General features: G+C 37.2%; 2 protein-coding genes and 1 pseudogene across 3 annotated transcripts; 2 read left to right on the top strand and 1 right to left on the bottom strand.

Annotated features, from left to right (window-relative positions):
* Positions 1–1777: 1777 nt before the first annotated feature.
* On the bottom strand, positions 1778–12343 carry TSN (translin). Of its 2 annotated transcripts, none has more exons than XM_016154626.2 (6): positions 12076–12338; positions 10824–10917; positions 9835–9931; positions 7720–7835; positions 6955–7034; positions 1778–3761 (listed from the first exon to the last, which is right to left on the bottom strand). In XM_016154626.2, exons 1-6 carry the CDS (start codon positions 12139–12141, stop codon positions 3528–3530), a joined length of 687 nt encoding a protein of 228 aa, XP_016010112.1. In that variant the 5' UTR covers positions 12142–12338; the 3' UTR covers positions 1778–3527. The 2 variants fall into 2 exon arrangements, with proteins under 2 accessions (XP_016010112.1, XP_016010113.1); XM_016154627.2 differs by having other exon boundaries at positions 3543–3780; positions 12076–12343.
* A 4357-nt stretch (positions 12344–16700) lies between these two features.
* On the top strand, positions 16701–25701 carry NIFK (nucleolar protein interacting with the FHA domain of MKI67). Its single transcript, XM_016154625.2, has 7 exons — positions 16701–16884; positions 17804–17947; positions 21179–21287; positions 22847–23058; positions 24161–24226; positions 24348–24419; positions 24890–25701. The coding sequence occupies exons 1-7, from the start codon at positions 16780–16782 to the stop codon at positions 25073–25075; spliced, it is 894 nt and encodes a 297-aa protein (XP_016010111.2). The 5' UTR covers positions 16701–16779; the 3' UTR covers positions 25076–25701.
* Positions 18349–18467, top strand: LOC118614552 (annotated as a pseudogene).
* Positions 25702–27291: the final 1590 nt, after the last annotated feature.

Below are 27291 nucleotides of genomic sequence, written 5' to 3'. Positions count from 1 at the left end.
TGTCATCCGCCAGGCAAGAATGGCCCTACATCAACTGCAACTGAAAAATAAATTTTTTAATTATAATTTTTTTTTTTTTTTAAAGAAGTGGCCTTGGGATATCTTTTCTCTCTCCCAAGCCCACTTAAGTTTATGACTAGAAATACTACTACCAGTCATTTAATACAAGGAACTAAACACTTCCCACAACTTTTGATATTTAGTTCCTCTGACTCTCCGCCTCTCTCCAAGGTGGGATTTCACTTCCTGGACCCCTTGGTGTTCAGCAGGGTCACATGTCCAGTTCTAACCAATAAACCATGAAAGTGATATACCACTTGCAAACCAGAGCACATTTACACAAGACCCTCTACAGTTCTTTCCCTCTGCAGAAGCAATTAACAATGGCCAAGTTGGTGGCTGCTGTAGCAGACAGATGAGGACAATGTAGAGTAGATCCCCCAATAGACAGGGAGTATAAGTGAGGAATAAATCCTGTTCTATGCTTATGAGCTTTGGGGGTTGTTACCACAGCATAACCTAGCCTCACCTGACAAAGTCATAAGGCTCTTGGGCTGTGAAATTATATATTTTCTCTTACCCAAAAAAACCTTCTAAAGATTCTTTATTCCCCTGGCTTCTGTGACATGCCACTCTCCCTGTTTTCTGCTGACCTCTCTAACCACTTCTCTATTTCTTCATGGACTTTAGTTCCTCACTAAACTCTGCTGTTAACCAGGGCTCTGTCCTCAGCTCATTATTCTTCTGTTCTACATGCTCTCCAGGGAAACCTTACACATTCTCCTAACTTATCTACCATATATATGCTAAAGCTACCCAAAGCTATCTTCGCGATGGCTTGGAGTTTTCCTCATACCCAAAGTCCTGATGGACCTAGCTGCTCCACAGTTATCATAAATCCAACACATCCAAAAGCAAATGCATCATCTGCCAAGCCCCCTCCAGACATGCATTTCATCCTACAAACCCTATCTTATTTAATAGCACTCAACCTGGCTTCTGTGACATGCCACTCAACTACTCAACCAGATCAGAAACCTCCCTCTCCTCCTCCCTCACCCGTACTCATTCAACCAACCAATCCAGTCAATTTCACCTCCCTTAAATGTTTATAGTTGTTTGGGGGAAAGGGAGACTGACTATTCCAATTTGTTTAATGCTTATTATAATGAACACTAAGAAAAATTATTTCAGGCTCGGAAAAAGCCTTATTTTGATGTCAGCCATGACGATGAAGCCCTACCTGAAGAGGACAAATAGTTTAAGGCAGGCCAAAAATCAAAAGAGCTATAACTTGTGAGTATACAATTATGAAATTATGCCAGTAGCAACCTGGATATTTATCTCATCTCTTTAGTCAGTATCTCAGAAAAAGCATTACTCTTATCATTGTTCAAGTTTAAGAGGACAAATCTTATGTTTTTATGGGGTTTTCTTTATAAATAAAGTCTATGAAGAAAGCGCCAACTCACATCTCCTTTCTCCAACCTGCTTAATTTTCTAAAACTGGATAAAGCAATTTTGGTATACTAAGACCAATGCCAATGCTTCTCAACTTCAGTTAAAATACTTATAATTTCCCAATCAAGGTAGATCATACAAATGATACCTGCAAGTTACAGAAAAGAACTCTTGGGTGCTGGCTGTCTTTTGATTGTTTTAACTATTACACAGCGGTATATGTTTATTACCGCTGGTCTTCTTCAACCTCAAACAACATTCAGAATTTATTCTCCATATAGAAGAGTACTCACAGCAGCACACTTAATTGCAAAAATAAAAATAAAAAATAAAAAAGTTTTTATTGCTTTACAATAAGCCAGCGAAAAACACAAATGAATAATTATAAACATGACACTTCTAAATTCTCAAATAGTTTTATAAGACCAGACTATGTTCCTAAACTTAAAATGCAGTTGTTAAAACTGAAATCCACTTCTGCCAAAATTTTAATACTCTCAAGCAAAATCAATAGAGGCAAAGGAAAATATTATTAAACTTACTGCATATTCTGATGTCTAATTAAACACCTTTTATGTTCAATCCAGGCAGTGCTATGACCACACATCATTCAAGACCATCTGAGGCACTTTAAGGATCTTAACACTTTTTTCCTTTCTACAACCTCTTCTGTAGAAAGAGGTGCCAAGAAAAATTTTCTAAAATCCAACAGTGCATAGCAATTTATGCCTCATCTCTCCTTGTTTCATCATGATAGAAAATTTGTTCAGTCCATAACTCAGCCTGATAAAAGCTGATGACAATGCCAAATATCCCACTGTACAAACAGAAAGCCCAAACTGGTTTCAGGTATGAAAGAGTGATACGTCTAAATACTTCAGATTGTTCTGGAAACACTAGCACTTTCGGTGAGATCCAAAAAATTGTGGATTGTCACCATTTTAATAATTTCAATTCAACAGCAAAAATGACATGGCAAGTAATCCTAGTACTGCCTGAAAATGGGGAAGGGTAGAGGAGGGTGCCAACAAGATTTATATTACTTCCCAAAACTGTAAATTTAAAACCTGAATGTTGGGAGAACCATCAACAATCTGAAATTGCTTACTCTAAAAATCATGACCAAATCAGCTGAATTTCTTCCTTAATCCAAGGTTTTCTCTTTCTATAAAAAGCACAGCATTTTTGTCTCAGAACATATCAGAGTATTGCTACTTAACTTGACTGGGTGGCTTTATACTCCCAGACCAGTCTAGCTGGCTACTAGGAAAAAGTTTCATATCTTAGAAATATAACATATAATGTGTTAACTCAAGATGTGCGAAAACAGTTTTTAACTGCTTGCAATAGCAAAATGTTAAGGCAACATCAGGAAACAGGTGTTTTCAAGCACTAAGCCTTACCTGCACACACACGCCTGGTAAGTGGAGCCAAATAATAAGATGTTATTTAATCCCTTAATACAAAAATTCCCCAAGATAATCTGTTGAACCTGACTTTGCAGTTTAATTCTATATTTTGGTGGCAGTAAGAGAGAACTCTGGAGCTAAAACTCCCTTGCAAAAAATTTCAACATCTGATTTATTCACCAGGCTTCAAAGAAAAATATAAAATAAATGTCCTTTGCTTGGCAATCATCCTTTTTAATTATTTCCATACTGTATCCAGGATATACCTGTGGATGAATGGCTAATTTGGATATAGAAAATATCAAGGATCACTTCTCGAAAAATCACAAACAAGACAATAAACTTTTCAATCAGAACATCAACAGCATCAGGGTAAGCGAGAAATGAACTTTACCAAGAGATTGACATTTACACTTTTGACAGAACTAAAATACACTAAATTACACAGCAAATTCACTGAAACAACAAAAAAAAACCTGTCCTTGTAAAGACTATTTTTTTACCCCCCCAAAAAAGTGTTTCAACACACCACACAACTGGCTAAGAAAATAAAGCATGGTGCTTAGCAACAGGGCATCATAACTACAGTGAGTGGCACTGTGCTCACCCTCACTGGCAACCGCTGAGGTTGGCAAGGCCAGGCACAGGGAGAGCCTCCTATTTCTCCACACAAGCTGCTGCCGTCTCCTTATTGAAGCCCCGGATGGAGAGATCATAGACCACTTCCTCTACTTTCTTCACATCGTACTTCAAGCCATCATAGCGCTTCCTCAGAGAGTCGTTTTTCAGGTTGAGAAGGCGGAAACCAGAATCCAGCTCATTGATGAAGGTGGAGATATGAAGGGGCCTGGAGTAGTCTCCAGCAGTCACACTGTTGACGGACAGCCTCGACTACACAAGGAAAGAGAAACTGGGACGCATTAAAACATGGCTCCTCCTTAACATATCTTCCAAATTATAACTACAAGACCCTCAGGCCACAAAACTTTTCCATATTGTCCTTGATAATTACATTCTTAACAACTGCTTAATATTACTACTAACTTAATAACTTAAAAAATCATTCCCCTTTTGTTGGAGTTTCTATGGTGTGCAATTTTTCATAAATGTGAGTAAGCCTATAGTGAACACCCTCAACAGCTTTTCTTATCTTTAGAATTACTTTTATAAGATAATTTCTCAGGAAAGAGACTAAGATAAAAGCAATTATAATTCATACAGTTATATAGTTATGTTGTTCTCTGAAACAATTATATGAACGACCATAGTTACCAAGGAATATATTTGTTTTGCCACTACTCTGAAATAAAGGTGTATTACCATCTTTTAAAAAACTTGCACATTAGTAAATACACACAGCTGCTTCATCGTAAGCACTGGCATTTCTCTGATGACTGGCAAAAAATTACACATACACAGTCGATGACTATCTGGTGACCAAAAGACGGCTTAAAAGAATCACACTCTGAATTTTTGTACCAATTTGACAGCGAAGTGGAAAGATTAAAAAAGCAAATGTCTCCAGGACCAAAAGAGCAGATGGCTTCGCTGTTAAAATCTACAAAATATTCAAAGAAAATGTAATACTTATCCTTCTCCAACTCTTTCAAAAATTAAAGAGGAAGGAATGAATGCTTCTGAACTCAATTTATGAGGCCAACATTATCCTGATACCAAAACCAGAAAAAGACAACACAAAAAAAGATTACAGGCCAATGTCTCTAATGAACATAGATGCAAAAATCCTCAACAAAATAATAACGAATCAAATACAACAATATATTAAAAGGATCATAAACCACAATCGAGTGGGATTCATCCCAAGGATGCACAGATGGTTCAATATTTGCAAATCAATCAATGTGATACACATTAACAAAATAAAAGACAGAAAAACCATTTGACAAGATACAACATCCAACTATGATAACTCTCTCAATAAAATGAATATAGAAGGAAAGTACCTTAACATAATAAAGGCCAATTAATTACATCAAACCCACACTTAATATCACACTCAATGGGAAAAAAACTGGAAGCTTTTCCTCTAAGATCAGGAACAAGACATAGATGCCCACCCTTGCCACTTTTATTTAATATAGTACTAGAAATCCTAGACAGAGAAATTAGGCAAAAAACAAAAAGCATACAAATTGGAAAGGAAGAAGTAAAACTGTCACTATCTGCAAATGATATGATTTTATATATGAAAAACCCTAAAAACTCCACCAAAAAACTATTACAAATAGTAAACAAAAACAGTAAAGTTGCAGGATACAAAATCAATATGCAGAATTCTATTGTGCTTCCAAATACTAGTAATGAATTGTCAGAAAGAGACATGAAGAAAACTATCCCATTTACAACAAATTGCAACAAAAATAAAATACCTAGGAATAAACTTAACAAAGGAGGTGAAACACCTGTACACTGAAAAGTACAACATACTGTCAAAAGAAATTGAAGACACAAAAAATTAAAAGATATTGTGAATTGGAAGAATATTGTTAAAATTAAAATGTCCATATTACCTAATGCAATCTACAGATTCAATGCAATCCCTATCCAAATCTCAACGGCACTTTTCACAGAAATAAACAAAAAAAATCCTCAAATTTGCATAGAACTGCAAAAGACCCCCAGAACAAAGCAAAAGGCATTGCACTACCAGGTTTCAAACTATACTACAAAGCTACATTAATCAAAACAGTATGATACTGGCAGAAAAAAAGACCAATGGAATAGAACTGAGAGCCCAGAAATAAATCTACACATACACGGACAACTAATTTACAACAAAGGAGCCAATAATATACAATAGAGAAATAAGTTTCTTCAATAAATGGTGTTGGAAAAACTCGACAGTCCTATGCAAAAGAATGAAATCAGACCACTATCTTATACTATGCACAAAAATTAACTCAAAATGGATTAAAGACTTGAATATGAGACCTAAAACAACAAAATACATAAACAATAACCTAAGCTTCTGGTCATCAGTCTTAAGAGTGTTTTTTTAATATGACTCCAAAGGCAAGGGAAACAAAAACAAAAATAAATAGGACAACATGAAACTAAAAAGCTTTTGCAAAGGAAACCATCAACAAAACAAAAAGGCAACCAACCAAATGGGAGAAGATATTTGTGAGTGATATTTCTGATAAGAGATTAATACCTAAAATACATAAAACACTCATACAACTCAAAAACCAAAAAAACAAATAACCTGATTAAAAACTGTGCACAGGATATGAACAGCCATTTTTCCAAGGAAGACATAAAGATGGCCAATAGACACATGAAAAGATGCTCAACATCATCAATCATCAGAGAAATGCAAATCAAAACCACAATAAAATGTCACCTCATTCCTGTTAGAATGGCTATCATCAAAAAAACAAGACATAACAAATGTTGGTGAGGATGTGGAGAAAGGGGAACCCATGTACACTATTGGTGGGACTGTAAACTGGTGCAGTTACTATAAAAAACAGTACAGACTCCTCAAAAAACTTAGAACCACCATATGATCCACCTATTCTACTTCTGGGTATTTGCCAGAAATATAAAAACATTAATTTGAAAAGATATAAGCATCCCTATGTTCACTGAAGAATTATTTGCAATAGCCAGGATGTGGAAAAAACTTACGTATTCATCTTAAATGATAAATGAATGAAGATTTGGTATATAAACAATGGAATACTACTCAGCCATAAAAAAAGAATGAAATCTTGCCATTTATGACAACATGGATGGACCCCGAGCATATGATGGTAAGTGAAATAAGTCAGATAAAGATAAATACCACATGCTCTCACTTACGTGCGAAAGTTAAGAAAACAAAAACAAACTCACAGATACAGACAATGGATTGGTGGCTGCCAGAAGCAGCAGGGAGAGCAAAATGAGTGAAGAGGGTCAAATACATAGACTTAGTGATAAACATGCAATAATGTACACAGATACAAATTATGCTATACACCTGAAATTTATGTTATTATTAACCAACATTACCTCAATTTTCAAAAGTAAAAAAAAAAAAAAAAAAAAAAAGCAAATGGCAAATTACTAAGCTTCTTACCAGTTCACTAGCAAGAATTAGAACTCCTGAGAGATAATCTTCTACATCCAAATGAAATCCTTTCTCTCGATCTGGCTCAACTAAAAAACATATCAAAGTAAAGATAAGGTCATGATGTGAATACAATTAAAGCCCAAGAATATTTTTTAATTGTGCACACATACACACACACACAATTTTTCTCTCCAAGTAAATGGAAAAAGAATGAATCTTTTAAAATTCTTTTTAATGTTTCACACCCTTGGCAACTACACCTCACTTGGGGATTTTTCAAGCTCTTACGCAAAATTCAATTTTCCCCTTCATTCTTCTACCAAAAAGTAATACCACCAAGAATGGTATCTAGTTATATCAGAGAAAATGTTTTTTAGAAGATGCAGGGAGAAGCTATGATATCTGCAACTGACTTTCACATGATTTGCAAGAACACATAGATGTACACGCATGCACAAATACACATGAAGTGAGGAGACTAACTAGATGTGGCAAAACATTAAATCGAAGTGGGGTATAAAGAGATAGATGTTCACTCTACTATCTTTAAATTTCTCTGCAGCCTTAAAAAAAATTTTAACTAAATTTTACAAACACTCAAGTACAAAGAGCAAAACACTACATATTTTAGTTTTTCTGTTTTCCAAGTAACCAATCTCCCATTTAGTTGTCATTTGTTATAGTAAACAGAAAATATAAGCAACAGCCCCTCCCACCAAAATTAATCTACCATGCCTGGCTCTGCAGATTAACACTAATGTAGACACTCACTGCCAAGAATTTCTGTAACTGCTTCTCGAGTCACTAGTGTTTCTGATTCCAAGTACACAACAAATGCTGCCAAGAAGACCAAGCGCTGCAACACAAACCTCCAGTGCTCATGAAATCTGCATAAGACAAGCACATTTAGGTTGAGGGATTAGAGGCCTTAAGAAAGACAGGTTTAAAGAGTCAAGTGCAAACATTTTAGAATTGGAATCCTTTTTCAAATAAAATTTTATGTGAAACTGTAATATATAAAACATGTAAGAGCACTATGACATTTAAATATATTAGCTGGATTTAGCATAAATTTTGCAAGTTTGAATTAATGGCAATTACCCGTAAGTTTAATAAGAAGCAGATCCAATTTTACAAACACAAAAATTTACAACTGAAAATTATGAATGACAACAGCAATTATACTTTAGAAATTTCGTAAATAAGAACGATACTGCTCTCAGAAAAATAAATATTGGCAACTGAACTTTGATGAGGACCACAACTATACATTAGCCTCAATACCTAACTCATTCCTACATTCTGAATGTAAGGTATCAAGAAAATCCTGATTTACACATATGAGAAATAACTCCTATTCGCAATCACTAAAGAGATAGACTTAAAATCTCAGGATACTGCAGGTAAACTGAGCTAGAAGCCTGAAAAAGAAATAGGAAATTTTACAACCCCTGGATATTTATGCTATGCCTGCTGATTGTCAAATGTGGCAACAAATTTAGAAAAAATTTCAACACAATGCAGGTCAAACAAAACCTTCTACAGGCCAAATCAGCCACAGGGCAGCTTGTGTGTGACCTCCAAACTACATGGTCCCTAAAGACTCTGCTAATTTGTATTGTCCTTGTTCTCTATGCTTGTTATTACCTTATGGCAGGGGCTGGCAAACTTTTTCTGTGAACAGCTAGACAATAAATATTTTAGACTTTGAAGGTCGCTTTCGGCCTGTATATTATATTCTTATCTGACTGTTTTTTTTTTTCTTTTTTAAACAATGCTTTGAATTATAAAAGCAATTCTTAGCTTCCAGAGGCAGCAGGGCACAGGTAATCTGCTGATCCCTACCTTAAAGAATCTTGTGAGGTTATACTATCCATTCCATTCATACATGTCCTATTTATTGCTCACATATGTCTTTCTTAAAAAGAAACTTTTCAATTGTAATTGGCAGACAACATTATATTCGTTTCAAGTGTACAAAGTAGACATTTATACAACTTACAAAGTGATAAATCTAGTAACCATCTGACACCATACAGTTATTACAATATTGACTATATTCCTTATGCTATACTTTACACTCTCATAACTATTTTGTAACTACTTCTTAATCTTCCTTTTTCACCCACCCCCCCAAACTTCAATTTGGCAACCATCAAAACGTTCTCTATCTATGAGTGAGTTTGTTTTATTTTGTGTACATTCCAAATGCAAGTGAAATAATATGGCATTTGTCTTTGTCTGACTTACCCCACTCGGCAGCCATGTATGTGTCTTAAATGAAAATATTTTTCAAATAGAAATTTAGGTTCTTATTTACCATATTTCATCAACATTCAGATATAATTTTTCCCATTTTAATATCTATGAAATCAGGATGCATTTTACAATCTACATGTTTCACAACTATGGTTGGCAATAATTTTTTCACAGAGATATATAAAATAATGATGTATCTTAAAATTAATGGTGGCATAAATTCAACCAGATATAACATAAAATATTAATGAAATATGTTACTTGACAGTGAAATTCATGCTTTGAGGTAAAACAACTCCATATACATACTGTCACCTAATCCCATAACCTTATTAGGTATGGTTCACCCAATTTCACAAGTAACTTGAATATACTAAAAAGATATTACCTATTATTTTGACCACATACAAAAAAAATTTGTTAATTGCTTTTTCATTGCAAAAATTATACATGTTCCTTAGGAAAATTTTAAAAGTAAAAGAGAAGAAAATAAACAAATCATCAATTCTGTCACCATTAAAATACCTGCCTACAGGGATTTTTGCCTAATTCTAAGCAATCATTTAGATTGTATATTTTTCTGCTTTTTACTTAAAATTATAAAATAATGCTACTTTTCTTACAGACCTGTAATACTGTTCAGCAGGGAACTTGGTCTTCAGAGACGTTAGATGTGTTTTTACAGTACCAAAATGTTCTCGAGCTTTCAAACACCTCTTTGGAACTGATCACAAAAAAAGATAACCAAACATAATAATGAAAGAAAGAATTACCAAATTTCAAATACAGCCCTTGCTTAATAATCTATGCAGTCTACCTGAAAATAAATAATTTTTTTAAAAGCTTTTAACTGAATGTAGGGTATACATCACTGCTTTTCAACCTGACTCTCAAAATTTCACCTCCAGTTTCCCTATTGATTAACCAAAACTGAAAAATAAGCATACAAAAACTAGCTAAAATGGAATATGCTAAGAAACACATCACTAAGCTACACAGAAACACAGCCTCATTCTTAAGGGGCTGTGCACCAGATGCATTCCTATCAGGCTGATCAACTTTATATCACTGAAAAAACAACTTGCCTCTGATATCTATATTATTACATCATTCTCTATCTGAAAATGTATTTCAGCTCTTTCCGTTGGGCTAGCTGGCAATATGTTACAATGGAGGTTCCATTTCTAAACTTGCTCTCCGTTCAAGGGGCTAACTGTAAACACACTAAGATCATTTTACACTGCCCATTTCTTACCATAAATGTTTATTACACCATATTTAATAACTGAAAGGTTGGGTTTTTTTTTTAAGCGCCAAATAAAAGCTGCTAGATACACAAGAGAGCTATGATACTACTACCATTATCATCAGAACTCCATCACAATAGAAAACATTCCATATTAAGTGAAAGTGGAAAATCAATCAAAACAGAATTCTGTAAACCTACAAAACAATCAACTCACCTATTTCTTCGCTTTTTATTCACCATAAAGCAAGAGGGATAGTTTCCATAATAAAATAATACACAGTTGAAATGTCTTCTGGTTGGAAATTAACTCTAAATCAGAAATTGATAAACTGGAGAAAAACCCTCAAAATCAAAACAAAGAACTTACTGTCCTGAAACCCAGCACCCTGATGGACCCCTTGCAGTAGAGTTAAAATCTCTCGAGCTGTTTGTTCTAAACTCTGTACAACTTTTCGAATTTCCTAGAGAGAATTAAAATTAAAAATATCAGATATATTCAACATTCTTATCATCGTGACCCCAAACCAAACATACCAGATAACATATTTGATCTATGACACCTTCACATACATTCAAAACGCTAAAACTCTTTACAAGAACTGAATTGGCACAGAAAATAACCAGTTTGAATCCACACTCTTCCACTTATTTCCTCTGTGAGACTTTCAAGAGGTCACTAAAAAGCCTTAGGTTTCTCATGTAGCCTTTAAAGGACAACAGTCACCCACTCACACCAAATATCCCACAGAAACACTATAAATATTAAAGGAGATGAGCTATCTGAATGTAATTTGTAGAGATGAATGAAATGCAACACAAAGGTTGGTTATTTTCATTCATTTCATTTTAAATATTCATTGAGCACATTTATATGCTAGGCATGTGTAAATACTGGGGAACCAAGTACAGTCTCTTCTTTCTGGCAGTTTAGACTATAATGGGAGGGGAGACACGTTTAAAAAATAAAAATCGCAACAAAAAAAATCGCACATATTTCTTAAAATGTTATTGCTCTACCAGCAAACATGACAAGAGATTATTTAGATTGTGAAATCAAGGAAACGAAAATGAGATAACAGGAAAAATAAGTGGAAAGAAGCAAATTCCAGTAAGGGCAAAGAGTACACAGGAAAATCTTGAGGCAGGCAACTATTTGGGGAAGTACAGGAATGAAAGAGAAATACACTGAACATAATATTACGTAAAATAAGATTGGAGAGAGGACACGGACACACACACCCCTGGAGGCCACAGCTGAGTTGGATTTTTAGCCTATGTAGAGAGAGGGCGCACGTGCTTCGAAAACACCGACAACACATAAAATGCGCGTTGTCTGAGTCTCAAGAGCTGAGTCTTCGATGTAAACAAATACTGGAAAATAGAAAACAGGCATTCAAATGAGGTAGGTGATGCCGAGGAGCCGAAATCCGAACTCAAGAAATCCAGACTGGAAAGCGGAATAAGAGCGGGGAGGACTAGCCTGTAGGTGAAACAAGAGGGGAAGCAAGCCATCCTCGGAGGCTTCCCCACCGCTCGAGACAGAGCGACAGAAAAGGGCCGAGCGATGTGGCCCAGCTAGGAAGAGAAAGGGAAAGGGGTTGAGGAGAGAAGAGGCTCACCTCCCGGATGTCCTGCTCAGCAGCCAAAAACCCCTGCAGCTCCACGAAGATCTCGCTCACAGACATGGCGCCGGCCACACAACTACCAGCCAGTGCGGCGAGGGTAGCCAGCTAAATGCGTTCCACAGGGAATCAGTGCACTCAGTTGCAACGGCCGCCACCGCCGCTAGCGCCTCATCCACTGGGCCCTATCCTACGGCCGTCGCTGAGGTCCTCCGACGGCTGCGGCGCGCAGAAAGCCGGGCTGTCTACAACGATGCCTGAGGTGCCGCCCGCCGCCTGCTGAGCAGAACAGCACGGCCAGAGGACAGGGCAGGGCTGGTGGGCGGGGCTTCCGCCTGGGGAATCTTCAAACCGGCTTCGCCGGAAACAGCTCGCTGTGAGGCGGGGGTCCTGGGGCACGTGGGACTGAGTCGGGGAGTGATTTGGAGGTAAAGCGAGCGCTTCCTGGTAGCTTATACCACGTATTTTGTACCGCACCGTTTGGGGGGACGGGGACGGCAGTAGGCCAGGTGCTGAAGAATGCAGAGATATTGCAGTCTTCATATAAGAATAGGGAATAAATGCATTTCTATTCGCAAAAAATACACGGGAAAATGAAAGTATGTGGGACAGATGGGGAGCGAAATTTTTTTGGTTTTTTTTTTACGCGTTTTCTGAATGTATTACTTGTTTTCCAATTATATGATTTTTTTTTAACGTATACCATGAGAAGTTTCTCTTCCACTCAGCTAACACCTCCTTCCCCCAATTCCACTTTCTTGAGGCAAGTGATAGGATGTCTTGTTTGTCCTTACAGACTTATTCCGAACACCTATCCAACAAATACAAATGTGTGTGTATATGTAGGATTCACTCTCCAAGTGAATTAAAATAATTACTCATACCAACTAAATGGCAATTTGTTTTGTGCCAGACATTATTCTAAAACTTGAAGGATCATATTGATACTGTTGTTATAAGTGAAGTAACTATGGTAACACATTAATTGACTTCCCTAGGCAGCTATTAAGTGTTGAAACTGGGATCCAAATGCTTTGTCTTAATCATTATGCTATTATCATTTATCTACCATTTAACAATATTTGCATGAGGCTTTAAATATCTAACTTGACTTCTACAACCCTAGAATGTGGCAGGTTAAAAAAGATCAGTTTTTGCAACTTGGTCAGTAACAAGGTTTTTTTGTTTGTTTTTTTGCTTGTGTGCTTCTGACATAATGTGCTATTTCATAGACCAAAAATTTAGCAATAGAATTTTATAATCATCAAAAAAAAAGAATATAGCAATAGGAGCTCATTTTTATTAAGAATATCTGCCAAATGTGTTCCTAGCACCACTTTTTGTATTATCTGACTTCATACAGATCCAAATTAATTTTTCACATCCTGCAATGTCTTTCCATGCCAACTCAAAGATTGTAACTTAAAATTCTAGAAACAAGAGTGTGCCAAATAACTTCTTTACAAAAATCTGAGGGGATTTTTAAGCATCCAGTAAGGGAGTCTTTTCTCATTTGTCAAGTTAGAATTCGTAATCTCTAGCTCTAAATGTTACAAGGATTAGCAATAATTTGTGTAGAAGACTACGTTCTGTCTCAATGAATTTGGCTACTCAAATCCCTCACAGAAGTGGAGTCATACAATTGTCTTTTCGTGACTTACTTATTTGAGCATATTAATAACCTCAAGGTTCATCCATATTGTACCATGTGTCAGAATTTCATTCTTTTTAATGGCTGAATAATGTTCCATTTTATGTATATACTACATTTTCTTTATCTATTCATCTGTCAATGGACATTTGGGTTTCCACCTTTTAGCTATTATGAATAATGCTGCTATGAACGTGGGTATACAAATACCTGCCTGAGCTCTTGTTTTCAGTTCTTTTGTGTATGTAACCAGAAGTGGAACTGTTGAGTCATATGTAATACAATGTTTAATTTTTTGAGAAACATTCATACTGTTTTATAAAGCCCTTTTTTATAAAGCCTTTTTTTAATCAACTATTTCCATTCCACTTCTCCCACAAGAATTTTAACCTAACATAAAAATATTTATTGTTTAAATCTTTTGATTATCCATCATTATTCCCTATAAAAATTAATAAAAATTAAAATGTAAATTTCATATTATAAGGAGCTAGATGTTGACATTCCTTCTAGATTATTCAACAGTAGTACACAGTTGATTAAAATGACAAATGAATTATACATTTTATAAATATTACAAAAGCAAAGTAAAGTTTTAATGGAAGTGGTCTCTAGATGAGATGAATACGGCTATGTTCTTTCTTTTACCAATTAGTTCATGTACCTGTAGGTGAACATTCTAGTCATAGATAGATAGATGGTTGAATTGCTGGGAAATTAAATTCACAGTAATTATCTCCAGAGGAGACTTCCCTCATTACTTTTTATAAGAGGCAATGTGGACCCTAGAAAACTCTCAGGGGAAAGTCCCACCCAACATCTTCACTGCATTAATTAATTCCACTGGTGCCTCAGCCTCCTCTGGGGCATAGGTTAGGCTTCAGCACTGCCTTCGTCATACTCCTTATAGCTGCTGTAGCACAGTCCTAACTCCCCCGCTTAATTCATAGAGGCTCTAGCTCCACCAATAGCTTCCCAAAGGGGCTGTGTACATAATCTGAAAGTGTGTGAGGTTAGCGCTCCAAAGGCAAGGGGCAAACTTTGACCAGAGAAAGGCAGGAAGTTGTTACAAGCCCACAGATAAAGTCCTTGTCCTTCCTCTTCCTAACAGATGTCCTAAGAAACAGCTCCATGCAATCTCTCCAGAAATGCAGAAATGTCCCATGTAACTGAGCAACCAACCAGGTTTCTTGTGATACTGTGACCAGCGTAATAATGCATCATCTTGTATTTGCTTTCTGCCTTTGCTGTCTTACTTCCATTTGTCCCTTACTCTCTCAATGACCTGAAATTCATCCACCCACCCAAATAAAATGTTAGTACCTAATCTTTGTTTTAGACTTTGTCTTCTTGAGGATTCAGGCTAAGATATTCGTTAAAAGGTAAATAGAGGAATGGAAGGCATTCTCTTATAGCAATTTCATTCAATACCTTAAATTCCTTGCTAGATAATGGCCATATGTAACAATAAGTTATCATTCAAAATTGTTTTTAATGATTATTGTGGACATTTCAACTAGTCTTTCCTTCAATGCTTGTGAAAGTAAAGAATTAGGTACCAACTTATAAAACTTTGTGTTACAAAAAGTTGAGTTATCAGGCATTAGATTACCCACTTTCCCAGCACCTACATGAGTATTTCTCACCTGAAACAGATCTGAACAGGGGAAGAAGACATTTGATGTTAGATTTTGAACACTTGGAAAATGCTTCTACTTGCTGATATCTGAAGAGCACTCTCTCAAGATTTCATCTAGGAGGAGCCAGAAAAAGCCCATGAAAAGGTGCAGTCCTGAGAAAGGATAAAATTGCTCTCAGCTTACACTCTCCTTACAATCCAACCTGTTCATAAAAACAGTTGTAAAAGAGCATTTAATAGAAAGAGCTGACTTCAGCTACAGTCACAGAAGGCTAGCCCTAAGAGGTGACAGTTGATCTGAGCTGAAGGAGGCAATGGCAGGTGTGGGAGGCAAGTGCCTTTCAGAGGAAGCAGGCTGGCCCTCAAAGTACAATCCGCCTCCATGCCACTCTATCCTACAGACTTACCTCCACTCTTCCGAAACATACACGTGGGCACCAGCCATACTCAGCCCTCACTGGTTCCAGAACACTTGATGACATTAGCCCCAGAGCAGTTCTGCTTGGACTATTCTTGCAGCTTCCCTCTCCCTGCTTCCTTTGTAATCCACTTTCCACTCTTACTAGATGAATATTTGAAAGGGATAAACGGCCATAGCCTTGCTTAAAACCCTCACATCCCCTTGTATTTACAGGAAAAACTAAGCTTTAAACCTTGACATGAGGAGCTCTGGAGCTCCAGCCTGCCTCCAAGCTCTCCCCTTATTCACTGAACTCAAACCACACTGGCAGATTCCTTCTTTCCAGTGATAAGGACACTAGTGATAAGGACACTGCACGCGCTGTACTGGATGCCTGCATGGGCGCTTCCAGGTCTTCAAACGCGGCTCCTTCCAGCCTTCAGGTCTCAGCTCAAATTCCAGCTCCTCCAGGACACCCTCGTTAGTCACCCAGTATGCCTCTCGCCCACAGGGCTCTTAAGTCTCTCCATAGCACCAATCCCATTCTTAAATGTCCTTTATCCAGCCCTCTCCCCAGTCTGGAAGTTGCCTAAAGGACAGGAGCACAACGACGTACTGTAAGGGCTCACAAAACAAGTGAGTGAAGAAAAGTAAAGACTTAAAGAATGGTTAGCAAGACCTCAAGATCATGGGTATTATTTTATAATTTATTTTTTTAAAACCACCTCCTCACCCCTTGAAATTGGCTGGCCGCAAAGTAGACGTAAGTTATCATCTACCACTTTAGACAGGTGGCAGGTACGAGAGAGAGGCCAACTGGCGCTTGCCAGCAGAGGTCGCCCGGACTCCAGGCTCCGCCCCGCCCCCGGACTCCGCCCCGCCCTGCCCTGGACTCGACTCCGCCCCATGTCTCTGCGCACCTCGCCAGTCTCCACTTCCGGTTTGGAGGAGCTGCGCGATCGTCATTTCCAGGGTTACCTCGTGGAGGTCGTCGGCTCGAAAGCTTTTGGCATGGCGGTCTTTGCAGGCCCTGCCAAGCCGCTCTTGTCCCTGAACCCTCAGGAGGAGGCCAAGTTTCAAAAGGAGGTGGCCCAGGTTCGTCGGCGAGCAACCAAGGTGAGCGGCTGCCGCAGACCTACCGCGAAGTCTGAGTCTCCGGGACCGCGCGGTATCCTGTGCGGTTCCCTTTCCGGGCTCGCCTCGCCCTCCTCACGCTTCTGCTACCTCCAGGCTCTCCCCGTTTGGCTTCCGACCTCACGAGCTTGGAGGCCGAGGCTTCCCCGTAGGAAGTTTATGCTGATCGGGAAATGACGGGTTTGGCCGTGTAGGCCTTAGGAACCTCTTGTAGAGCTAAGGAGTATAACGCAAGAAAAAAAGGGCTGGCTTGGGGATGGCCCTGTCATACCGCAAGTTAGCACCATCTAGAGCAGTCACGTTTCCGCATTGCCCTGGAATTCTGGAGGTTTGTCCGGTTGGTTTGGAGGTTCTTAAAAGACAGTATTTGCCAAGTTCCATTTACTGAATAGGGCCCCTGACATCAAGTTATATTTGCCTTGGTTTTTAGCATAAAATACACGTAAGTTCTTGTTACAAAAGGCAAGGGCATGATAACTGAGATGCCGCAAGGTTAGTCAGCTTGCCGAAGGTTAATAGTTGTCTGGAAATTGTTCGATTGGATGGGTACGAGAAAACGGTGATCTGCATACATAATTGAAGGATACATTTATGTGGAATTCTCCAGCCGAAAGATTTGAAATGTTTGGAAAATTTACTTACTTAACCATTGATTCTACGGTTAGTTATTGAGCACTTATATTGTGCTGGGTGGGCTTGGAAGACAATCTACTTAACCAATGTCCTCGTGGGAGAAAGGTATTAAATAGCTAACTCTTTAGTTACTGCTTAGGTAAGTAAAAACACAGGGTAGGTTTTTCATTTCTTGTCTTGGACTGAGATCTAGGGGTTTTGCAAGTTTTGTTATAATGTGATTTTTTTTTTCTTTACTAAAATATTTACATGGTTTTTATGTCTTCAGCAAAAGAAGCAAGAAAAAGAAAAACTTACTCGTGGAGTAATCTATGTGGGTCACCTACCTCCAGCACTTTATGAAACCCAGATCCGAGCATATTTCTCTCAGTTTGGCACTGTTACAAGATTCAGACTGTCTAGAAGTAAAAGGGTAAGATTTTTGTATTGAAGTAGGTAGGTTTTATTTATTTATTTATTTTTAAGTATATCATCCACAATAGTTTAGGGAGCATGTTCCTGTGTTATTGCTTATCCTTCACACCAGAGAGGGGGAGGTGAGTGAGGTTTAGAACCAGAAACAACCACAAAAACAAAATCAGTGTTACTATAAATGTTTGTTTTACTATTAAAGGAAGTAGTTGCCCCAAATTCTCAAATTAAACTAACAATTTTGGTGAATGAATCATTTATCCTGTGGTTAGTAAGACACATGTATATGAACTTCAATTTGAGCAGATTCATATATTTTGTATTAGTTAGCCTTTAGTCTAGACATCTCTATCATAGCAAAAGTATATGTATGGTGAGTAGTTTAGAATACAGACACCACTGCTCTATGGCCATGCCACCCTGAACAAACCCAATCCCGTCTGATCTCAGAAGCTAAGCAGGGTCGGGCCTGGTTAGTACTTGGATGGGAGACCACTTAGGAAGAGCAGGTGCTGTAGGTGTAAAAAATAAAAAATCAGAGATTATAAACTGACAAGGTCCTTGAAATTTGCGAGGTCAACCAAGGGTTGCCTCGCCTAAAAAAAAAATAAAAAGTAAAGGAAGGTTGGGAGGGAGGAAGGAATGAAGAAAGGAAAGATGGAATACAGAGATTAGAGTCATATAAGTATAAAATAGCACCAACCTCCTAAGAGTGTCTAATCAAAGATTAAATGAAATAATGAATGTAAGATTTTTGGAACAATGCCTGATACTCAGTAAACACTATATATGTGCGTTGTTATAGCATTTCTGCGTTCTAATTTTAAAAAGTCCATGTGGTTTGTTTCAGTAATAGAGTGGCCCACTCATTTTCTTCCTGAACACATACATTTTTATTGGTTGTAGCCATAGAGATCTTTCATTGTTGGAATCTCGGGGGCGGGGGGGGAGTATATAGTTTTTCCACATTTTCCCATATGAATTACAACAGATCAAAGTTAAATTTTATATTTGATTTAGTAAATGAAGGGATAGGATAATCTGCTAATTGTCATAAAACCACAGGCATTAAATTTTGAAGAAAGTAGTGGTTGTAATACTTTAACGCTAAGTACTTCATTGTAAATCTACTAGGAATCAAGACATTCTCATACATATCCACAATATAATAGTCTAGCATATACTCTCCATCTTCACATATCCCCAATAGTCAGAAAATGTATGTAGCTACCCGTTCTGGAATTCAGTCAAGGTTCATAGATTGCTTTTGGTATAGCTTTTCAGCCTATCTAGAATAGTCTCCTTGCCCTATTTTGCTTAATTTTGTTTTTCTTGACATTGGCTTTTTTAAAGAGTTCAAGCCATTCGTCTTATAAGAAGCCTGCTCCTTTAAGAGATGCACTAAAATTTGTCATTTTAAGATTGTTTTTATTCTTTTAGACTCAATCTATATTTTCAAGTCACTTTTTAAAAGGTTTATGTCAGTTTACAATTTGGTGTGTTAAGTTAGATTTCATAGAGTCTCTTTCACTCTGCCATTTTTCCCTTCCCTATTGAGAATTGGGATTATAAAAAAAAAAAAGTCAGACATTTAAATTTTTATCAAAATCCTCTCTTGCAAATAACAGCTGAGACTTAGAGTTGTGGGTGTGTCCAGGTTGCTAGTTGGTAGCACAGCTGGTCCTAGATATGAGCCCCCTGGCTCCTCCTCTGTTAAGCCCTGAACCTTTTTAAGTGGTTTCTTATGTCCAGAATCACATCACCAATTTTTAATTATATCCTAAAATATGTTGTATAATACCAGATTCTAAACTATTTCTAGTTATTGTCCCTAATAATTGGAACCGTAAAGGAGGAAAAATTCTCTTTCTACTACCCTACAAGGTTCCTGGATGGGACCCTGTAAATTGGACTGACTAAAGACAGATTAACAAGCAGACAGAAGTATGTTTACACATGGGAGCACTCAAATGAATAACTCTAAGAGTTAGTTAGAACGTGGGCCTATGTAGCTTCTAAGCAAAGGAACAATAAATTTTTGGAAAGTGACAGGACAAGGGCTTCGAGTTTCTAGGGCTGTAAATTGTACAGAAGCAAATACTTGGGAAACTAAAAAATAAACTAGTTCATAAAGTGTATTATGTAGATTTCTCTAACTTTTGTTTTTCTGGTAGAGAGGAGAGAAAACACATTTGAAAGTGTATGTTCTGCTTTTAGGCAAGTAGGGGGAGGACAGAGCTTTTAACTACTTTTCATTTACCTTCAACGCAGAGTAATCCTTATGCCAAAGTAGCATGTTTGTGGGTTGGTATGTTCTGCCACTCTACAGTAACAGTTATTGAGTACTTGACAGACATCATGTGGGGCACTCATGGATTACTTCATATCTTCATAACAACCCTATGAGAGTTGTTATTTTATCCTCCATTTTATAGAATGAAAAACTGAGGCTTAAACATTACTTACCCAAGTAAGTGTCAGAGCCAGGATCCAAACCTAGGTATTTGGACTCTAAAACTCTTATTAGTAAGATCGGTGAGAAAATCCACTTTATGTTGTGTGGAAGTCAGGAACCCAGGGTAGCTTTTTAGAGAAATGTTGGCACTATTCCTTTGCCCCCAGTTAGGTGACCAGTCACAGGTAAATGTGCAAATGAATGCAATAGTTTATTGATTAGGTTAAAGACATTGAGGGGGACTGAAAAGAAACTCCTTTTCAGTTATTACATATAAAATGGGAATTATATTATCTGCATCTCTTGTGAAGCATCTTACTGTCTCCTGGGTATTGTTACCACATGAACAATATGACTGACCATGAGATGGATAACGAATAAAGGACTGTAGGACCCAGCAGATTTCCGTATATAGTGGTGTGTTGCTGGCTGTTGAATAAATTCCAGCTGTAGAAATGTATTCTATATAAATGTCTAACCAATGTACTATATACCCAAAACTAATATAAATTTTTTTTTTAACAAAATTCTGATTCATGTAATCAGAATCCCAGGAATACCTCAAAATCTGTGGCATCTTCAAGCTACTTTTGATTTTTTCTTTTCCCACAACAGTCCCCACATTTTGTGAGTTGAGAGTGGAATTAAAGGTACTATATATAATGTTATTCAGTAATGAGGCTAGTGTACATTATTTGAATTAATGGCATTTTAGGAGTTTAATGATGCATTAAAGTTTAATTGTTTTAGTTTTTGTGGTGGGTTTTTTAATTGCAGACTGGAAATAGCCGAGGCTATGCCTTCGTAGAGTTTGAATCTGAAGATGTTGCCAAGATAGTTGCTGAAACAATGAACAACTACCTTTTTGGTGAAAGACTCTTGAAGTGTAAGTTCTCTTATCTTACCTTAGGGTCGCCTGGACGCCTGCTGCTGCTGGGTGGCTGCAGTTTGAAGGACAGATTGCTTAGCTGCCTAGACATCCCACTTCATCTCTGGGATGAGTCTCTTTAAGGAATGGTGCACAAATTTAAGTGCATTTTCCAGACAGATTCCAATTTGAATTTTTAAATCTTCCAGGGTGAGAGCTGTTTTTATTCTGAAATGGAATTGGGACATGTTACTTTAGGAGTACATATGAAGAGTAGCTAATCCACTTCGGTGGGATGCAGAAGGTATCCCTGAGGAAATATTATTTAGATTGAAATCTGAAGATTAAATAAGAGTGAATTCAGGTTCAGGGTGAGGGAGTGAAGATTGAGATCCTGGCTAGAGGGAATATGAGAAAAATAGCAAGAGATGAGGGGACATTAGGTTATTGGAGGCCTTATAATACAGAGAGTAGAGCTGTTGACTGTCCCAACATCCCAATCTGGAACCCAGTGCTCTTTGGAGGCCAAGTTAAGTTTCTGGCCTCACCGTGTTCATTGTGGAGTGTGCCAATCCCAGGTTCCCAAGTCACACACATCAGTTCAAACAGCTGTTGAGGCTGTCCAAGTAGCATCTCTATCTCTGTTGCTGTGAGAAAATTCCAGTAACCTTGTTGAGGTCATGGATATTTTCTCACATTAAAAACATGGCTCTTGCCAGGAAGAAATGGACTGAGTAGGTGGCCTAAAATATGTCAGAGGACTACAGTGTAGGATCAGTGCTGTGTTGTATCTTACTTTTGAAAGATAGCATAAAGGAGTTCTGAACTCTGATCTCAATGAAATAAGCCATATTTTTTTTTTTTTTCTGAGCAAAAGTAGTTTATTTTGGAGGTGATCCCAGGAAAATACTAGTAGGGAGTGGAGAAGTAAGACAGAGCGGAAGGACATCGATCAAGGGTATTAGTAAGCAAGTTAACTGCTTAGGCAACTGGGCTGTATCCTGCTGCGTAACACTGGGAGACAGAATTATTCCAAATGACAGCAAGGGAACTGGGGTATCTACCATCTCCCAGTCCATTATTGGTTGAGGGTTGATTCCAGGAGTTTGGGCTTGCCTTTCTTATAGACCCAGTGTGCTCCCACAGTCAGAAACAGGCCCTTAAGCAGAGAGATGCAGATAAGCAGTATGTTGCCTTAGTCCCAGAGAGGTGCCCCGAAGACCAGAGCTGGAAAGTGATAGCTTTTGCTACAGCAGTTCACACAGTCTAAGTAGGGATCCTTTTAGCTTCAGGAACCCCAGAGGCTGGAGGCCACCAAGCGTCCTTTATACTACTCATCTTGTTCACTTATATATCCCTAGCTCCTAGAACAGTTCTTGGCACAGTAGGTGATCAGTAAGTACTTGTTGACTGTATGACTTTCTTTTGGGTGCCTGCTTTATTCTTCAGGCTTCTTATAGACAGGAGACATATCATCTTGATTATGATGTGAGGAACAACACTGGGGAAATTATAAAGTTAACTTAAAGTCTTCTCCTTTCCACTTGGCTGGAAACTTTTTCCTTTTTAAAATATAGGTCATATTATGCCACCTGAGAAAATACATGAGGAACTTTTTAGAGAGTGGCATATTCCATTTAAGAAGCCATCATACCCAGCAGTGAAACGATATAATCAGAACCGAACAATTCTTCAAAAGCTACGGATGGAGGAGCGATTTAAAAAGAAAGAAAAGTTACTCAGGAAGAAATTAGCTAAGAAAGGAATTGATTATGATTTTCCTTCATTGGTAAATATTCCTTTATTGAATATATTTTTGTGTTTTTTTCTTGCAGGTGGGCTTTGTACCTCACTTTATATATAAACTATCTAGCTTGGTGTTTATCACATACTAGGGTTTGACCGAATATTTGAAACATTGCATTATAGGTTCTTAAAGTTTGTCAAAGCAGATATAATTATCTCCATTATATGGAATAGGAAATTCTAGAAAGGGATTAGCTGATATGCACAATTTTCATGATGTTTTTAAATTATTAAGTTAAACCACTATTTAACCAAAAACCATATTGCTTGTAGATTGCTGTTGAAGATGTTGTTGACCAGAATTAAATGATATTTGGTTCATTTACCCTGTCAGTAAACATCAAGACTATAATTTGACCATCCTTTTTATGCCATTCTATTTTAAATTTTGTTTGGTGTTCTTCTAAATTAGAAATATTCTTGAAGTGTATATCAGCTTTAACCAGTATATATCGTCTCTGTGAATTAAATAGTAGGGATTGAAAGATAGCAACCCTGCTTACATGTAAATGAATTAGCACAGACTTTATCTAAGTTTAATATCCTTGCCTGTTGAATCTTTCCTCCCTCTTTCATGGTAAGTAGAGCTATGTGTCTTTTTCTGCAAAACAAGAATGGAGGTCATTAAGGTGTGGCTAGTTTCAAAAAGCTAATTTGTTGGTAAGATGGCACCTATTCCTAAGTTTATTAGGTCTTTTAATCTTACCCAGAAGCTAGAAAACTGAGTTACCCTCCTTTGGCCCAGTTCTGGGTTGTTAATTCTTTGCCCAAATCCCAAACATAGTTTTTAACAGTATGTTTTTTAAAAACATTATGTCACAGTCTTACTGGTAGTCAGAAACCATTTAGGAGCTGGGACACTGAAACAGGATTCTATAGGCCAGCTCCAGCTTTCTGCCCATTCCTCAAATTAGGAACCTCTTCTATTTTTGCCTTTTTAACATCACAATATTTGTGGATTTTGCTTTTTAAATTGAAATGCTCTATTGTTTAGGAGGATTTATTAATATGTGTGATGATCTAATGGTAAGTTTAAAAATGTAAATGTGAGACTGCAGTTTATAACTTCTTTATGTTTACTTAAGATTTTACATAAAAAGAAAAAAAACAGTGCTTCAAACAGCGATCCTCAGAAATCTACAAATAGCCAGGTAAGATTTCTTGATTATATTACATGCCAGGTATTAGCGAAAGATAAGTGGGAAAATATATTCAAGACTACTATAGCTGATAAATATGCAGGCTGATGAGGTCTCTTAAAATCTATTGAAGGTTTTACCTAAGAAGAAGAAAAAAGAGGTTTCAGTCACCCCTGATACTCCTGTGAAGACTGTGGATAGCCAGGTAAAATTGTCTTCAATATTCTGAGAATCAGTTATTAAAATTCAAAAGAGGAAAAGTAGTTTCTGCTACTGTCACTTTGTTAAAATTTCAAATTTAATCTTATGAGTTTAGCAAACATAAGGTGCTTATTAGCAAAAGTTATCATTTTGAGTTTATTGCAGTTTTTACCTCTTAGGCAGAATGACTGGGTAAGGAGAAAGGAAGCCACTGATTTTGTAAATGTAAGGTTAGAGTTTTCTACCTCATACTCTGATGGAGTATATTATATTCTAATTAATTGGGAATTTTCATACTAAGTTTGATAAGCACCTAAGCTCTTTATTATGTGCAGTTGTATCACGGAAAGGCGGAAACAGGTTTAAACTAACATACCACAACTTGTAAAATTAGTGCGGAGATATTAGGGGGTCATTGAAGTCATTCCTCATATCTTCCCACATTTATGTGTTGTACTCTTTTGTTGAATCCAGGGCCCCACACCAGTTTGTACACCAACATTTTTGGAGAAACGAAAATCTGAAGTGGCTGAAATGAATGATGATGATAAAGATAACGAAATCATTTTCAAACAGCCCTCATCTGGCATAAAAGAAGAAACACCAGAGACTAAAATACCTAAACGTTCAAGGAAAAAACGAAGAAAAAGCGATCAGTGATTCTGAATGTGATATGTATATAATACTTTTGGAAAATGTCATTTTATTATGAGGGCTTTTTTTGTATTTAACTAGATACAATGGACTACAACTATTTACAAGAATATGAGAAGAAACACTGTTGGTTTAAATTAGGAAAGCAATAATTTTGGCTTGCCCCCAGCTGAAATACAGGTGTGCATACCACCTGGCAACTGGGCTCATGCTGCCTCTAGGTCCCAGTCTCTTCTAGTTTGCTTTTCAGGTTTCATAGCTGTGTTTGGTTACTCTGCTTGGGTAAGGGTCAAGTACTAAACTGTAGTTTTTGTTGATATCAAATAAAGAAAACAGTCTTGCTTGACTGTCTACATGGTTCTCTGTGTTAGGCCATGAACATTTAACCTCTAAGGGTATTTTAGACTTCAGGTGGTTGAAACTGGAAGTTAAATCATGGAGAGTGACAGAGCAGTTCAAGAATTAATAAAGATTCATACATGTATATGATCGTTTTACTAATGTTAAATTAGTTTTTGGTAGGCTAGCATGGATTCATAACTACCATTTTGTATCAGTATCATCAGTGTGGAATTGTATTTAATGATTCAAACAGTGACCATTGAATAAACTTTTTCTACAATTTCTTCATATGCAAGTGGTTCTGGGTGTCTTAAAGTAACATGGTAGGTTTTCATCTCAACTATTAACTTTCCGATGCCCTTGAAATGTGCTTCTGTATTAACTAATCCAGATGCATTAAAAACTACCACAAACATTTTTCATCCAATGTTTGCTAAATCTTTAGTATGATACTAGGCTAGGTGTTCTGATACAAAATGCGAAACAATTGGTTTTAAATATATACAAAGCACATATTTTACCTCTAAAGTAGTACCTGTCACATAGAATATGTTCAATGTGTATTTGTTGAGTGAATAACAGAACTGCCTCCATTCTTGAATTGTCTCTCAACTTTGCAGATCTGGATGTCCCTCTGGTTTCTCCTTCTGGGAACAGATAAGTTTTGAGACAGCATCAGAAAAACTTATCAAAGCAGTCTGTCTTGTTTTACATCCAAGGGGCAGGTGCACTCAAACACATTCAGTATGTCTAGTAAAATACGCTGAAGATTTTCCCCTTCCCAGCCTGTCACCCACCCACCCCATTTAGGCATAGTACCATTTGTCAGTACTTAATGTGTAAGGTATTTTTTCATGTACTGGAGCTGGGAAGGGGTGATCCAATCCCATCTTTAGCATATGGCTGTGCATATAGAGTTGAAGTGATTATAAAGAATATTGTTCTGTGGACTAGATTTGGATCTTTAGAAGAAAATACATTGGGGTGGTGTGGGTTTGATTTTCAGATTTTATAGGATTAAAAATAAGGCTGGAATTGAGTGGAAGCCTGTTTAATAAAATATGAAATGTTGGTAGTAATATGGAGAAAATGAGAAAAAGTATAATTCAAACTGCAGTGTGACCACAACTACATAAAAATGCATTTTTAATGGAAGATAAAATACCAAACTAATGTGGAAACATAAGAACGCGTTGCTGTTAATAAAAAATATATACATATGCCTATAATATATAATCAGAACAAAAGCTGTAAAGGCAAAATGAAATCCACAAAGGTTCAGTTGGATCCAGACGTTTCACAAGCCATAAGCTGGGATGGCAAGTGATTAAATGCTTGACACATTGCAAAATGAGGCTTCCTATCAACATTTGGAAGACAGTGGCCTTACCCAAAGCAACTGTTCACTATGACTGAGGCTTGGAAAATTAGGATAGGCTGTGCTAATATGAATTCCAAAGTCTCACTGTATATATTTCTTGTTCAAAGACATAACGTGTTGGGAAACAACAACTCTTCTAGGTGATGACTGTTGCAGATTGCTGCTCTCCTTAACCCGGAAGTGTTAGTGTGGGGGCAGAAATAATCGCATGTCCCAAACCTAACTACATTGATATCCTGAGGCCAATGTTGAAATGCAAATTTCAGTGTCAAAGGTTTATTGGAACACAGCCACATTTTACATATTGCCTATTTGCTGCATTTGTGCTGCAAGAGTTGTGGTAGAGACCATATGTGGACCTCTCATTGCTTAGTGCTGCTCATGCACTACAAATTGCAGTGATGTGGTTTCAGGGTGACATACTTTGATTGCCACATGTATGGTGGTACCATGAATTGTATGTATTTTTAGTACCAGTGCATATCATGTGAAAAAAATG

Source organism: Rousettus aegyptiacus, unplaced genomic scaffold (assembly GCF_014176215.1).
Source record: "Rousettus aegyptiacus isolate mRouAeg1 unplaced genomic scaffold, mRouAeg1.p scaffold_m13_p_2, whole genome shotgun sequence".
NCBI classification, from domain to species: Eukaryota; Metazoa; Chordata; class Mammalia; order Chiroptera; family Pteropodidae; genus Rousettus; species Rousettus aegyptiacus.
Note: the sequence above shows the minus strand (reverse complement) of the source record. Positions and strands in the feature narration are given on the sequence as shown.